The 14,984-nt window shown below is 54.5% G+C and overlaps 1 protein-coding gene across 1 annotated transcript in view; it reads right to left on the bottom strand.

The window, feature by feature from the left end:
* Nucleotides 1-22: 22 nt before the first annotated feature.
* LOC122390995 overlaps nucleotides 23-14,984 on the bottom strand; it is a 44,685-nt gene continuing 29,723 nt past the window's right edge. Inside the window, exons 4-17 of the mRNA XM_043384506.1 lie at nucleotides 14,347-14,394; nucleotides 14,065-14,138; nucleotides 6,340-12,969; nucleotides 5,806-6,136; nucleotides 5,335-5,603; nucleotides 4,748-4,886; nucleotides 4,166-4,309; nucleotides 3,664-3,897; nucleotides 3,334-3,455; nucleotides 2,861-3,082; nucleotides 1,893-2,176; nucleotides 1,493-1,619; nucleotides 1,242-1,319; nucleotides 23-1,062 (exon numbers count right to left, since the gene is read on the bottom strand). Coding sequence (XP_043240441.1) covers nucleotides 970-1,062; nucleotides 1,242-1,319; nucleotides 1,493-1,619; nucleotides 1,893-2,176; nucleotides 2,861-3,082; nucleotides 3,334-3,455; nucleotides 3,664-3,897; nucleotides 4,166-4,309; nucleotides 4,748-4,886; nucleotides 5,335-5,603; nucleotides 5,806-6,136; nucleotides 6,340-12,969; nucleotides 14,065-14,138; nucleotides 14,347-14,394 — 8,795 coding nt within the window. The 3' untranslated portion in view covers nucleotides 23-969. The remainder of the gene's footprint in view (nucleotides 1,063-1,241; nucleotides 1,320-1,492; nucleotides 1,620-1,892; nucleotides 2,177-2,860; nucleotides 3,083-3,333; nucleotides 3,456-3,663; nucleotides 3,898-4,165; nucleotides 4,310-4,747; nucleotides 4,887-5,334; nucleotides 5,604-5,805; nucleotides 6,137-6,339; nucleotides 12,970-14,064; nucleotides 14,139-14,346; nucleotides 14,395-14,984) is intronic.

Genomic DNA, 14,984 nt, shown 5'->3' with positions numbered 1-14,984 from the left:
TCTTTGCTGAGCACGACGAATGAGATCTGAATCAAATGATTTTTTCGTACTTAAGAACGTGTATTAGTCACCACTTATATCGTTCTCTCAGCCGCATCACGTCAATGCCACATGTAACTTAACAAGCATTCACCCTGCCAGCCTTCTGCGAACAATCCTCTCTTGTAGTAGTCAGACAATAAAAACTTCTAATAAATATCATTTGCAAAAGCACATCCATGCATACATCGATGAACGATCCAGCATAAAACAACTCTGCATCGCAACAATTAACGTTTACCGATGCATTCTGGTAAACATTCTCGTAACAACGTAAAGAAACAGTTCTTACAGCTCTCTACCGCAACAACAAACTAACAACCATTCACTCCACTCTCGCTAAATAAATATCACATCCTTGCAAAGATGATTCCATGGTCACACCTGACCTCTCATGAGGCCACTCATTGAGCACTTGTTCAGAATGGGTCTAATTATTTTTTTTTTCGATATTCTCTACAAGAGGAACTAATGCGTTTATATGACATGTAATGGGTCTAAACGTATGCGAACACACAGCTTTTTCTGAGAAATGGAAGATACCTCGATAAACGTCCCTAGCAAAGACGGCCTTGGTGCATTTTTAGAATGATTAGTGCAGCAACGTCAGGCGGGTACAGTAAACGCCTGCTAGCAGTTGAATACGTAGTTCACCTATCCGATCAATGAGGAACAATAACGCTGGCTATGTCTGTGCAAAACCAGCATCTCGTCTCTTGGGAGAGCTTCATCAGTCTCGTGACACCCACGCCTCTGCGACGATCATACTAACCACGAATCGTACAGAAACATAATCTCCAGTGTCCCGTCTCTGATGTACGAATCCCGCGACACCACTCCGCCTTGTGGCAGCCACTCTATATGACCGGCGTCTTCGGGAAGTCTATCCCCCATACCGGCCGGTGTTCTGTTCTATTTGAGCGGCTCCTGCTAGCGGAAGCCGCGGCGACTGCTGACGGTTGACGAACCGTCCATTCGAGGGAAGTCCTCCACCAGACTGGTCTCCGACTGTGCGTCCGAGTCCTGAACACATGAACAGTGAAGATTGTCAGTACGGTACAGAGAAATGCAACACAATACGGCACGGACAATTAAACATGTGAGGTTGATGCTGGACAGTTTAAACCATCCTTAGAATGCACACATAAATAGCCACAAATTTCACTGTTGCCAACACGATTATGTGATCAATTGTCACGCACCTGAGCCCTCCTAAACAGATGAGTCTCCGGCATCACATATGTCGATGCCGCGTCGCGCTCTGCCATGGTGTGGTGCTCCTGGAGATAAAGAGAGAAACGTGTTAGGAACAAGCTATATTTCAAAGGGCATTGGCAGGATCCATGGAACGCATTTGACGAAACTTCACGGTTATTTCATTATACAAAAAGTTTGGACGTGTTCAATGCTACAATTTAAAACGATCCGGCTTTGAATGTGTTTTTATACTTACGTAAGTGTAGCCATGCGAGCTGGGCGCGTGTGAGCTGCGCTGACTGCGGGTGGTGTCGAAGCGGGCCACCGGCCGGACGCTGGGCTCAATCAGCTCCTCGTTAAAGGAGAGCGCGTCCGACATGGTCCTGGAACAGACGCGCCGGAGCGGTCAGGTGGAGGTCTGCAGGACAGCCGTACAGCGTGGGACAGCTGGGCCATCGCGAGAACAACACACGTCTTGGATGGGTGTCTTAATCACAAACTGCATTTTATTTTATCGGCAGTTGATACCTTCATTAAATCATTGCTGGTCTGCACTTTTTATCAGCGTTGTATCGAGATTGAAAATGACGTCATAGCACCGCATGTAGACGCTGAAACCATCACTGATCCCCTCCGCACCCTCCGTCGTCCCTCACCTGGCCCTGAAGAAGTTGTGCGTGCCGCACTCGATCCTCTCCGGCTCGCCGCTGACCGAGTCGGAGCTGCGGCTGCCGCTCCGGCCGCTGGGCAGCTGCGACACCTCCGGCTCCGGGCGGCGGCCGCCGCTGGAGCTGCGGCTCCGGCCGGCCGGCGTGTGGCTGACCTGAGAGTCGGGCTCGGCGCGGCCCGAGCTGCGGCTGGTGCGGCCGGCGCGGAACGTACCGCCGGCAGAGCGGCCCCGCGCCGCCTCCGACGGGTGGAGCAGGCCCATCAGCTGCGGCTGCAGGGGAGGGAGGGAGGTCAGATCAGCTGCGGTTGCACGGGGAGAGGGCGGTCAGATCAGCTGTGGCTGCAGGGGAAGGGGGGTCAGATCAGCTGCAGAGGCGGCACCAACGGGGAAGGGGCTGTCTAGGAGGACAGAGTAACTGGCACCCCTAAGAAATGCAGACGGTGGGCCCCGGCCCATGCTGTGTCCACTTGGCCACTGGATGGTGAAAACTGGCGGTGGAGTACTCACACAACTCATGTCGCCTGTGTCATAAATAAACTGAGCGGTTCACAGGGTTAAGCCCATGTTCACACATTTACACACCAATGGCAGCCAAACGACCTCAAATGGCATCCAAGTGACCTCTGTGGAAAGTGTGATTCGTCACTTATACTACGAGCACCTTTAATCATTCGTAATTATGAGAAATTGGTCAAAGGTCAGGCTAGAAACAAAATGACAGGAAGGCGCCTGGGGAGAAACCTACACAGCCCGTCTTCAAACACGAATGGGGTTCTAACCACAGCCGACCCCATGCAATGTCTTACTGTGATCGGCCTGAACAGCGACTGAAAGCGAATCTCCCCCCTCTCCCTCTCTCTCTCTCTCTCTCTCTCTCTCTCTCTCTCTCTCTCTCTCTCTCTCTCTCTCTCTCTCTCTCTCTCTCTCTCTCTCTCCACCCGTCTCTCTACTGACCTGTGTCCTGTTGGGTGCCACCGCCGGGTCGCCGCCACCCTGCGAGTTGATGGACCGCGGGCCGGAAGGCGCGTCCGTCTTGTGCCGGGGCCGAGGCAGGAACCGGGCCGGTCTCTGGGCCTCGCCCGCTGAAGGCTGCTGCGAGCTGCGACTGCCGGGACCGGAGGGCTTCGAGCCTCCAGACAGCGGCGGCAGCAGGCGCTTACCGCCGTTCGGGGGACGCTGAGGGTTAGGAGAGAGTCTCAGTGACTGATGCTGAGTGATCGCAACGGTTGGAAACAAAGCTAAGAAGTTGGCAACACACGCGGTTTATCGACGTGGTTACGCCAATGATCTGTTTTTTCGCTAACAGTTCACGGGGTTACTGTCGGCGTCTAACTCTATCTAAGTGCGAAGTATAGAAGAACTCGATACCTACAGCTCAACTCGTCACTGACCATGTGACCCAGTATAACCCCTGTCCCGGTCCTTACCCTTCGGGAGGAGACGGGTATGCTGGTATCGCTGCTACTGTCCAACATAGCCCGCTGGTCTGCCACCGGCTGGTGGAGCCGACTGCCGCGATGGCGCCACAGACCACCAGGTCCGGAGAACACTGAGAGCAGAGCGGAACGGAGGATGTCAATATTCAATACGGTGTTGACTGCCGATAAGTCCATTCATGCTCGTAAGCACTAAGCTTACCTTATATTTATATGAAGAATGAATTAGCACGTGCTAACAGCAATGTCAACATGCATTCAACACGAGTAAAAACGATGCATGAGCCGGGACTTTACACAAGTTCCTAGACGTTCTCTTACCGAGCGGCGGAGCGGCCATGCGCCGGCCGCGGCGACGACAGCAGAAGTAGCAGCACACGCAGAGGAGGGCGGCCAGCAGGGCGCCGGCGCTGGCCAGCGCGATCAGCAGCACGCGCAGGTTCACCTGGCACCGCTGGCCGGCGTACCAGCGGTGGCAGCGGCACGCCGGCTCACCGCTGGGCTCGGTGTAACACTCGCCGCTGTAGCTGCACTCGGGACAGCCCGAGTACTCGCCTGAGGGCGCGGCAGGGGAGAGAACGGTCAAGCAGGGAACGAACGGCCATGACAGACCGCGGCAGATCTATCTTCGGGAAGGAGTGTGAGATAGTTACTATACATATAAGAAAATGAAAATTGACTTCCAATTGACAGTTGTTGTAGCAGCTCTAGCGAATGCCGCACATTCGCTAGCGAAGACTGAGCTACATATACCGCCAGAGAACGCAGCAGTGCCGTACAGGTGTCGCCACCAGAGACGGCCGTGGTCGGCGGCTAAACTCACCGGTACAGGAGCGTCCGGGCAGACTCGGTACCCCAGTGTCCACCAGACCGTCCCTGCAGCTGCACGTGAACGAGCCGACCAAGTTGAAGCAGAAGGCGCCCTCGTGACAGTCGTTGTAGTCCGAGTTCTGGCACTCGTCAAAGTCTGGCGGCAGGGACGGAGAAAGTTAGAGCAGAAGTCGCACCGCTCGATAGGAATATATAACGCTGCCTGCTACGCATTACGTGCGCGGTGAAACCGACTCCACGTAATCATGAAGGAGTTTGAATTATTTGATGGAGTAAGAGTTAGTGTCATACCTCATGCAAGGTGAAACTTTTATGGCGAAATGATCGTTCCAATATAACCCTTTATAGTGAACTCTTTCAGAGATAAGTGCTTCCATCATGATATGAAATTTCTCTTATTATAAGTTGCGAGCGTTGATGAGATCCCATCATCTTTAACCGTGCCCGCATTCATGGAAGCAAGCACGTTTTCAGACAAACGATCACACCCGCTTATCGATATCAGCGCCTTGACGGGTAGATATGGGAAAGGACCAGGGCCGGGCGAGGCTAGAACAGGGCGTGGCGTCCTCACCGATGACAGTCACATCCCCGTGCAGCGGCGAGACGACCACCTGCCGGTCACTGAGCGAGTAGTTGGATCGGCGCAGTGACTCCTCCACAATCACCTGCAGGCCGTCCTTGTCCAGGGATTTACTTTCTCTGTCGGTGATCTGTGGACGGGGACGGGTGGGAGGGTTACTCAACGGACACTCGGCGGCGGGAACGTCGGGCGGAGACATTGATACCTCGCCGGGGACGGGTGATAGTGAGATATAGACAAATGGCTACTCATGTTGGTAAGGACGGATATAGCCGGGCTAAACCGGCTACTACGGACAAAGGAAGCACCATAACGCGTCAGAGTTCCAAAACAAACAGACGGTATTGTTTAGGAACATTATATGACAAATTATATGCTATTAGTATAAGATGACATAGCTTGATCGTATTCCCGGATGCCATGTTATATATTATATGCCATGTTAATTCTATACGTTAGACATATTTTGTATAACCAAAAAGAAAGATAACGTCTAAACTAGCTCACCATAGAAAACAAAATCTCTCTTCCCCCATCCAATCATAAGGTACACCCAAACTATCTCTGCCGATTCTCACCTGTACCATCACATCAGCCATTAGCGCCTGGGGTCGGCTGGGGGCCACTCCGGGCAGGTCGGCCGCCCGTTTGAACTCCATCAGGGTGGCGCCGTGCAGCCGGCTGGCCAGCGGTCCGCTGGAGGAGAGGCTCTCGCGCAGTCCGCCGGCGGCCAGCTCGGCCAGCTGTCGGTACTCGGGCGAGGCGGGCTCGGCGAACGGCCGCCGGTACTGCAGCGGGATGTCGTTCACTCGGTCCAGCAGCATACGCACCTGGTATGTCAGCGACGCTGCGGACCAGACGGAGGCACCGCGTCAGGCCAAGGAAGTCGGGAGACAGCAGCAGCATCAACGATAGCGATCACAATCAGGCAGATGCAACAAATGTCCTTTATCTGCGCTTGGATTTGGAGAAGCGCTACTTTCAACATTTTGCTCAAGGCGTACGGCCACCCAGCCCAGACCCATCCGGGTCCCGCAGTTCCAACTCACGTTCACAGGCGTCACTGTCCCGCGCTCTGGAGAATCCCGGCCGGCAGAGGCAGCGGTGCTCGCCGCCCATCTTACGGCACACCTCGTTGATGGCCGCCTGGCACTGGCGAGGACACTTGTCCTCCTGCTCCTTGTCCTCGGAGAGTAGTGGCTGCTCCAGACCGGGCGTCTCCACGCCGCGGTTGGCGTCGTTCTCCTTCTGGGTGGGGATCAGCAGTCCGGCGATCGCCACCGAGCCACGTCCCGTCGGAGGTGCCGCCGTGGAGGTGGTGCTGGGCACTGAGGAGCTGTCTTCGCCTTCTCTCGGGACAGAGGTACCCTTGGTGCCGTCCTGAAAACATTTTGTTTTGAGTTACTGATATCAGGAAATAGTTCTAAAAGGGAAAAACATATTAACAGAACCAGAAGGAGTGAAGAACACTTACACCAAAGACTAAACATTTTGCATCAGTTAGGTACTTAGCCAAGTGGTTTTGGAGAGTGGAACCTGCCATAAAAGTAGCGAGTTATTTAAAACATTTTTCATGAACTCACCTGAATTTCGAACGTTGCCTCTGGACCTGTTGTGACCGACGAGGGCTGCTCTGTGGTGGTAACTTCAGTGACATCTGCAACCACTTCTCCAACAGTCGATACTCCGACGACGACTTCCACCGGGTCTTCCTCGTTGGCACCGGCATCAGCGGTGGACGGGGGAGGCGCGGCAGCCTCAGAGACGGAGTGCTCCACCGAAACCTCCTGTGACGTCTCAGAGGTGCTGATACTCAGCGACACATCAACCTTCGTCTCCGGGGTCTGAGCATCTCCGGACACCTCCTCGTCCGGCTGTTGTGAGTCCTGGACGTCAGTAGCAGTTTGCTCCGCTTCGTCCTTGGCGGCTTGGTCAACCTGTTCGTCCTCTGGTAGTAAAGCATCTGAGCTCTCCGACTGCTCTGCAGCGTCTGATGCATCCAATACCGGGCTTTGACCTTCAGCAGGTGTAGCCTGATCTTCTGTGGTAGTTTCCTGCTCACCAATCACCTGAGGCGGCACACCTTCTTCACTTCCCTCGACGGTGGAGGCTGACGTGCCAGTTTCATAATAATCCGGATAATATCCTGGAGACGAGGTACCGGTTTCATAATCCTGACCGAATCCAGGGCCAGAGGTGCCAGTTTCGTAGTCATCTCCATAAGACCACCCGTAGTCTCCGATCTCCCCATCCGCTCCGTTATCCCAGGCACCAGCACCAGCGCCCGTTCCTTGACCATCAGCTGGTTCCGTGCTCTCGGTGCCGTATTCACTGCCGAACGAAGGCCACGCAAGACCACCCGCGCCTCGCTCCTCGTCTTCGGCCGCTCCAGGGCGCACGATTCCGGGCGGCACGCGGCGGCGATCTGTTGTCTGACTGGTGGCGATCCCCGGTGGAATGCGAGTCCGTGAGGGTGAGATGGTCGCGGAGCTAATGCGCACTAAGGAGCTCGAGCTGGAGAGTTCCACCGTGACGAGAGTGCTGTCGTCGCGAGAGGCAAGGAGGGTCTGTCGGATGATGTCGGCAAGGCTGGGACGCCGACTGGGCTTCCTCCTGCCGGGCAGACTGAGAGCATTCAGACCCGGTGTTCGACTGCCTGACGCCGACTCATCAGAATCCTGTTCCACGCTGGAGGCAAGGCTGATTCCCGGTGGTCTTCGGCTGTTGTCAGTGCTTCCGCCATCATCACTGGTTTGCACCCATTCCTCTCTAATAGATGGATCTAGATCCAGATCATGCTCCTGATGAGTTGCTTTTGGAGTTTCATTGGTCTCGTCTTCAGAGGGGGCGAAAGCCCCTGATTTTATATCAGAATCTATCGCTACTTTGTCGGCAGATTCATTTACAGTTTGTTCCTGGTCAGTATTGAAAGTTACTCCATTACCCTGAGCATCTCCTACAGCTTCGCTATTTTCAGCTTCCAATAGATCTGAACCAGTTGTGGGTTCACTTTGGTCACTGCTTTCATGGAACTCGGCCCAGGCTGGCCTTTTTATTCCCGTAAACGGTTTTCTAGTTGCGGCTGGTCTTCTATTTGCACTTGGCCTTCTAGTCAAAGCTGGTCTTCTAGTTACAGCCGGCCTTCTAGATCCCCTGAAAGGCCTTCTGGTAACCGATGGTCTCGAAGTTCCTCGGAAAGGTCTTCTGGTAATTGATGGTCGAGCAGTTCCTCTGAAAGGTCTTCTGGATACTGATGGTCTCACGATTCCACGGAATGGCTTCTCAGTTTGTCCCGAGTTGCTTGTCTCATGGTCATGCTCATCTATTGATTCTGAAGTAGTATCGTCTGCGGAAATGGAGTTTAATTCTTTAGTCGAGTCGTTCTCCAGCGCAAAGTCACCTATTTCTGCATCAGGAGCGCCCGAACTTTGTGTTGGAACAACATTCGGTGGAATACCTGTCGATTCATACCCAAAGCCCGAAGATGGTTGATACTCATCATTGTTTTGGTCACCCTGCTCGAATGCACCTTCATTTTGCGATTGAGCTGCTCCCGAAGTAAAATCCTCGGCGCCCTCTTCACCGTTGACACGCAGGGAGCTTCCTCCATCAAGAGACTGTCCATCCGTAGAAGGCCTAAGAACAATTCTGACACCCTTCTGGTTTTCGCTGCTTTCCGATGGTCTTTCATTCCACCCTTGCCACACCGAGCCCCCATCGGCAGTTTTCTCGTCATCTGCTTCAGAAACTTCAAGTTGTTCTCGCTGCCGGTTTGTCCAGTCAGCATTATTACCATTGCTGTCGGTTGGTTTTCGGCTCCACGCAGGCAGGCTCGTCTCTTCGGAGGGATTGTACGTGTCAGTATCTTGTCCCTGCAGTCCTTCTTCTTCACTAGAACCCGGCGTTCTCTGGCCCCAAGCAGACTCATCGAAATCTCCCGGTGCTGCTGTTGCTGATGTCGAGCCTGCAGTTGTTCCAGCTTGTCCATTCGAAGCTTGGTCTACTCCATACTCACCCTGCCATGTGAAGTCATTGTCTCCTTGACCTTGTTCATCTGCAGTTGCTGATGTAGGGTCACGGGTAGGTTCACCGATGAGTGAATCAATGCCACCATTCGCTCCAGGTCCTGAGGCGTCAGGAGTTGAGGGCCTCTGCGATTGAAGCGACAAGTCTCGTGTTGTTTCATCATTTTCATAAGTTTGATCCAATGTGTTCTGGCTTGGCCGCCTAACGCTTTCGCCGTTTCCATCAGGGTACTGTTCACTTATCGTTGTGCCCGAGGACGGATCATATTGTGGCACTGAGTAGTCGTATCCAATAGTTGGGCTGGGTTTTCCGCTATCGTCATATTCAGCCTCATCCCCCTGTCCGTAATCGTTAAACTGGTTAGGATCGTTGGGAAGCTGAGTGTCCACGAGAGGCGATTCTGTTACAGGTAAGCCCTCGAAATTAATGCCGGCTAAGCCAGGAAGACTTGGCGCACCAGGAGCATTCGACGGGGTCAGCGCATTGTAGTCTGACTCGCGATCGTTGCCGATGTTGTCTTTGTTTGTCGAACTCCCGAATTGGTCTTCCGTATCATCAGGATAGAATGGCTCTTCCCTCACCGACGAGCTTCCAGAAATGCCAGAAGGTGAAGAGCCAGAAGGACCTGAGGTCCCTGAAGTTTTATATTCAGAGCTCGGCAGTCTCTGGCCAAACAGATCCGGTGAACTTCCCTGCGACTCCGGCCGGGCTACTTTAATATCAGAGTTGGACTCATAACCATTATCAGGGAACGGTTGGTACGCTCCCCCGTTATTGGTTACTGAAGCAATGTCTTGTGGTGTCTGCAGTTCCTGAGGCACAACTTCCACAGGTGCCTGACTTTCTGCTTCAAAGCTCTGTGTAGGCCTTGCATTAGCAATCGCGCTACTTAGCCCAGGTGTCACTGTTCTTTCGGGAATTCGGTCAGTGTCTGCGCTGGTAACTGGACCTGATGTCAGCGACTGCTCCGAACCAATAGCCGACGATGACACAACGCCAACTGTTCGCGTAGCCTGAGTTGGTGCCACTTGACTGGGTCCAACTGCAGATGGGCTGCTATCGGCTTCCAGATCCAGTGCATTTAGGGTTTGAAGTGGGCCCACCTGTTTGAATACGTTGGTTCCTACGATACGGTTGGGACCCTCGACTGAGGCGATGGTATGAAGAGTTGGTACCAGGACGGGCGTCACCCGTGTCAATGGCGTCTCCTGCTGCTGGCCATTGGCAGGTGCAGTTATGATGCGAACAATATCTTCAGGATCTCTTTGGACGTTGCCATCTGGACCAATGTTGGTGAAAACACTAGCCGAGGACTTCTGGTCATCACTTGGACCCTCCTGATCAACACTGTTCAGTTCGAAGTACGACGGAAGGTGTGCCGTAACTGCGGTATCGCCAGGAACGGGATGCGGAGTTCCCTTGACGTCCGACTTGAACACAAGTGCGTCAGCCTGGAGCTGCGGTGCCTGCGCCAGATGTTCTCTGTACAGTGTCTCAGAGTGCGCGGACGGTGTGGTAGGGCCAGGAATCGGCGCTCCAGTCGGAGGAACCTGGTGACTGACAGGTCGAGTGGGGTACGGGCGGTCCTGGAGAGAAATCTGGTGTCCACTGATAGCCTGGCGTTGGGCATTGGGCGGCAGCGGGGGCCTGAGAGTCCCAGACTGGTGCAGAGGCTGAGGTCTTAGTTGTCCTTCAGAGTGTGAAGGTCTACCATGAGTCACAGGCTGGTTGACTGGTGGCGGTCTCACACTTCCCGTATTTGAAGGATGGGGCCTTGCGTGTCCTTGCTGGCTGTGTGGTGGTGGTCTGACGTTGGGTCCATGCTGCTGATGCGGCTCTCCTACTGAAGACCCGTGTTGTGGGGGATGATGCAGTCCAGGTCCAGCGTGGTGAGGGGGTGGCCTGACGCCACCGTGGTGAGGCTGTGTCGGCGCCACGTGAACGGTAGGTCCTGGCTGTGGGTGACGGTCACCGCCTGATGGGGGACGGGCGTGCTGCTTGTGCTGCGTCGGCACTCTGTGAGTCGACTGCTGGTGCTGGGCTGGCTCTCGTTTGAAGTCAGCGGGCGGAGTGGGGTCTCCAGGACGGACGGCAATGTAGCCGGTGGGATGGGGCCTCGGTCGCCGGCTGACCGGCCTGCCGGGGCGGTGAAGGTGGTTCGGTCCCACCGGACGGCCAAGAGGATGGGCCAGCGGACGGCCGGGTCTGCCCGGTCTCACGGGACGGCGCGGCCCGTCTATACGGGGAGGGATGTGCGTTAGAGGACGTGCCCCAGGCTGTGGCCGACGGAGATGGTCTCCCCGTCTGACAGGCGCTCCAGGACGTCGTTGCGGATGGGGCTGGGCTTGAGGAGTCGGGGCGAGGAAGCCGGTGCGGCGAGTTGGTGGAGTGTGGGTGTTCTCCTGTGCCCTGTTCAGAGGAATCCTCTGTCCGCCGGGACCAATGACGACGAGGTACCCATTGTCATTCCTATCTGCAGACGTTTGGTGGCGACGGATCCCACCAGATGGCCTGAAACCTGGCCGGAAAGGTCTAGCTCCAGGTCGAGCTCCCGGCCTACCACCGGGACGAGGTATCTGGAAGGGCAGTCCACCGACCGGCGCTCCCGAACTTCCGTCACGGCGCAAGGGCAGCGGCAGAGGAATGACGTTGCGGATGAGTCCTGCAGCGAGACCTCCCAGCCCAAGCAGACCACCGGCCAGGCCACCCAGACCCGGCGACAGAGCGCTGCTCTCGGAGACTGACGTTGAGGTGCTGGTCTGGACACTGGTCTGGACGGTGGTAGTTGCGGGACTTGGCGCGGCAACTGGCGCAGGAGCAACGAGGAACTGACTTGGTTTCGGTGCCTGGGGCTTCGCTGGCTTGCTTGTAGTCTGAGCTTTAACTGGTTTGCCAGGAGACGCTGCTTCAGGTTTCGTTGGTTTGGCTGGAGCTGGAGTTTGTGGCTTCGTTGGTTTAGTTGGTGATGTCGTTTGTGGTTTGCTGGGCTTGCTCGTTGAAGGTGTCTGCTGTTTAGTTGGCTTCTTAGGAGGCTGTACCTGGAGCTTCACTGGCTTGTTGGTGGACTTCACTTTTGTCGCGAGTGGTTTAGGCACGGATGACACCTTAGATGCCTCAGGGATCTGCTCTGTTTCAGGAGCTGGTGTCTTATCTGATGTTTCTTGTTCAGTCTGTGAGAGTTCAGCAGCTTGTGAGTCCGCAGTGAACTGTTCACTTTGCAGTGACCCGGGAGAACTGACGACTGTATCCGGGATCAGGACAGTGGGCGCCGAGGCCGGCTGGTCAGAGCCAGTGCTTTCCTTGTCCGCCTCAGCCACCAGTGCCTGAACGGCCAGGAGTACCGCGTTCTTGTCCTCCTCAGTCACAACTCCAGTTGCAGCCGCTGAGGTCAGACTCTGTTCGTCCAGGTCCTGAACAGAATCCTGAACACTATCACCGCCAGCAGACTCCACGGTGGATGCAGCTGTCTGTCTGACAGGGGTCAGGAACACCAGCTGCTGCTCTTGCTCCCCCTCATCCTCCAGGTCCTGCTGGTAGCCGGGCTGGCCCAGCCAGGTGACGGTCCGGCTGACGAGTGGACTCAGCGCAGTGGTCGCCACCTGCAGCCAGGTGGTGCTCAACTCCGTCTGCATGCGCGACGTCACCTCGGTGCGCGAGCGGACCACGGTGCTGCCGCCCTCTACTAGAGTCGTGTAGAACGTGCTCGTGGTGTAGAAGGTGCGCGTCGCCGCCATCACTACAGAGTTGAGCGCCTCCTCGTCTTCGGTGACCTGACTGGGCTCCACGATGGGGGTGAGGACGGCGGCGCCTGTGGGCCGCTGGGGGGCCATGGTGGTCAGTACCACGGGTCGGACGGCGGCCGGGCGGGGCACCACGGCAGGCAGACGGGCCGCCTCGGTCACCACCACCTGAGTGGTGACCTCCTCAGTAGATGTGACGCGCGGCCGGCCGCCCGCCGACGCCGCCGACTCCGTCTTGTAGTAGGTGTAGGTGGTCTGGAAGGTCTCAGTGCGGCGCGTGGTGCCCGAGGGAGGCGTCTGACCGGGTGCCAGCGACGTCACTCGCGAGATGGTCTCCCGCGTGGTGATGGCCACCGGCCGGGCGTCCTTGACAAACCGATCGATGAACGTGAAGGTGGTGTACAGGGTGTGCACCCGAGACTGGTCCACGTTCAGCTGAGGGGTCCCCTGCCGGAGAAAAGGAATGCGTCGATGAGTCCATTGGCATGGCTGCGTTTGAGGAAGGCTTATCTTTTAACCAGGACAGAGCAGTGTCAAAATTAGCAATTATTGATGGCTTTTACTTTCTCCTACATAAGCCCTTCAAAATAAGCATGTGATGTATCTTATAAGCTAATGCGGTTAATAACGCATAAAGGATAAATAATAAAAAGAGGTTATGAGTCGTCCGGAAAACTTCAGTCATGCTCCAAAGTCAGTTCAGTTAAGAGCATCGGCCCTGCAATCTCCACCAAGCCACCCTCTCTGGAAATCCCACCGCTAAGACTCGGCTTCTCGGCTGCCGAGATTCGTGCAGCCTGCCATCACGGGAGTCAAGGTCAGCTGTGCCTCTCACTCTCCATTAGCGGCAGGGTCGAACGACCACTGTGCAAGGTATATTTACAAACAAAGGACATAACACCTTGACTCAGTTGCAATACAATAACAATTAAGACGGTGCTGTAACGATAGCAAAAAGGGTGCAATAGTGTCGTCTGAGACGGAAGCTGTAGCTAATCAAACGTTTATCAATATACCGGGAAATCGCAATGAGGAACTGATCAGCAAATCTTTCCCGTTAAACAGCCTATATCCCGGTTCATGGCGACATTTTAGGATCCGTGAGCCCATCTACAACCGCTCGGGGCGGTGGCAGTCATTGGCCAGGTTCACGGGGACCCCTGCACTCTGCAGCAGGGTAGGAAGAGTGTGCTGGAGAGAGAGAGAGAGAGAGAGAGAGAGAGAGAGAGAGAGAGAGAGAGAGAGAGAGAGAGAGAGGGGGGGCTGATTCAAGGCCGGTCGGTCAGTCCCGACTGGGGACAGCGGTGCTCGATGTGGAAGCCGGACCCACAAGTCACCGCTGCGATGCAGCAAACGAGAACGTCGAGGCTCCGGCCCGCGTGTTGGGCCTGGTATTGAAAGTGTGACCGGTTTTCAAACATCGAACCGAAGTGTTCTCGTGGGGTCGTTTTTGTCATGTGATTGCTGAATTACACCGTTTCAATGACAGGTACAGGTCATAACTAGTTCATGACTATGAAGACGTGGAGCCATGTCACTCACCTGGCCATCGTCCGGATCAGAGAGCGGCACCGGCGGTGCTGGCAGGTCCTGCGCCGCGGCAGCAAGGCCGAGTTCTGAAACGATATTGATCAAATATTAAGCTCATATTATGAATGACGTAATGTCGTATTTGTTATAGCTAGCAGTCATTTCAAGGACGTTTAGGTATTAGATATCTTACATGGATACTCAAATGACTTACATCACTAGCCAAGCGCTGTCATGATCAAACTGGCATGACAGAATTGATGACAATGCGTTTAGCATGCGCTCGTCGCTTACCTGAATCACTATCAGCTTCCGACGACTGTGATAATTGTTCCGCTTCTGCTGAAAAGTAGGATGGATGCATCATTTTTATCGCTGTTTCACATCGTGAGCAAACTTTCATTTGAGTTATACGTTACTTTATTGGCCCATATAGCTAGGTATTGTATCTGTATGCTCATGAATCGTATCAATTGGAATTCTAGAGAGAAGTTCTAACTTATACTCCGCAACTAGATGGATCACAAACTATTTTACGACTAAGAAGTTACACGATCATATGAGCTTAGGAATTTTCCTGCCGTGAACAATGCCGAACAAAAACTAAGAGCTAGAAGCTTACTCGAATGCTACAATGACCCAAATAACTAAACGCGCTAATGACCACAATCTGTCAAATGCGAAAGCATGCTAAATCGGGTCCTAATCTGCATATGCTACAGGAAGCTGTCAAATCAATCAAAGCCTAACTAACCGATGCTAGGAATGTGGCTGGTGACCTGGTTGTGGACTGTGTTCGTTTGGTGTGGATATAGACCGAGCTGAGACCTTACCTGTGTCTGAGGGAGGTGGGACTTCCAACTGTCTCGGACATCAGACTGTCGATCATGCTCCGGGCTGTCTCTTGCCGCAGAGGATTGCTGCTTCTCCCG

Source organism: Amphibalanus amphitrite, unplaced genomic scaffold, assembly GCF_019059575.1.
Source record: "Amphibalanus amphitrite isolate SeventyFive unplaced genomic scaffold, NRLGWU_Aamphi_draft 000418F_arrow, whole genome shotgun sequence".
In the NCBI taxonomy this organism is placed as follows: Eukaryota; Metazoa; Arthropoda; class Thecostraca; order Balanomorpha; family Balanidae; genus Amphibalanus; species Amphibalanus amphitrite.
The sequence above is the reverse complement of the archived record's forward strand: the minus strand, read 5'-3'. Positions and strand labels throughout refer to the sequence as shown.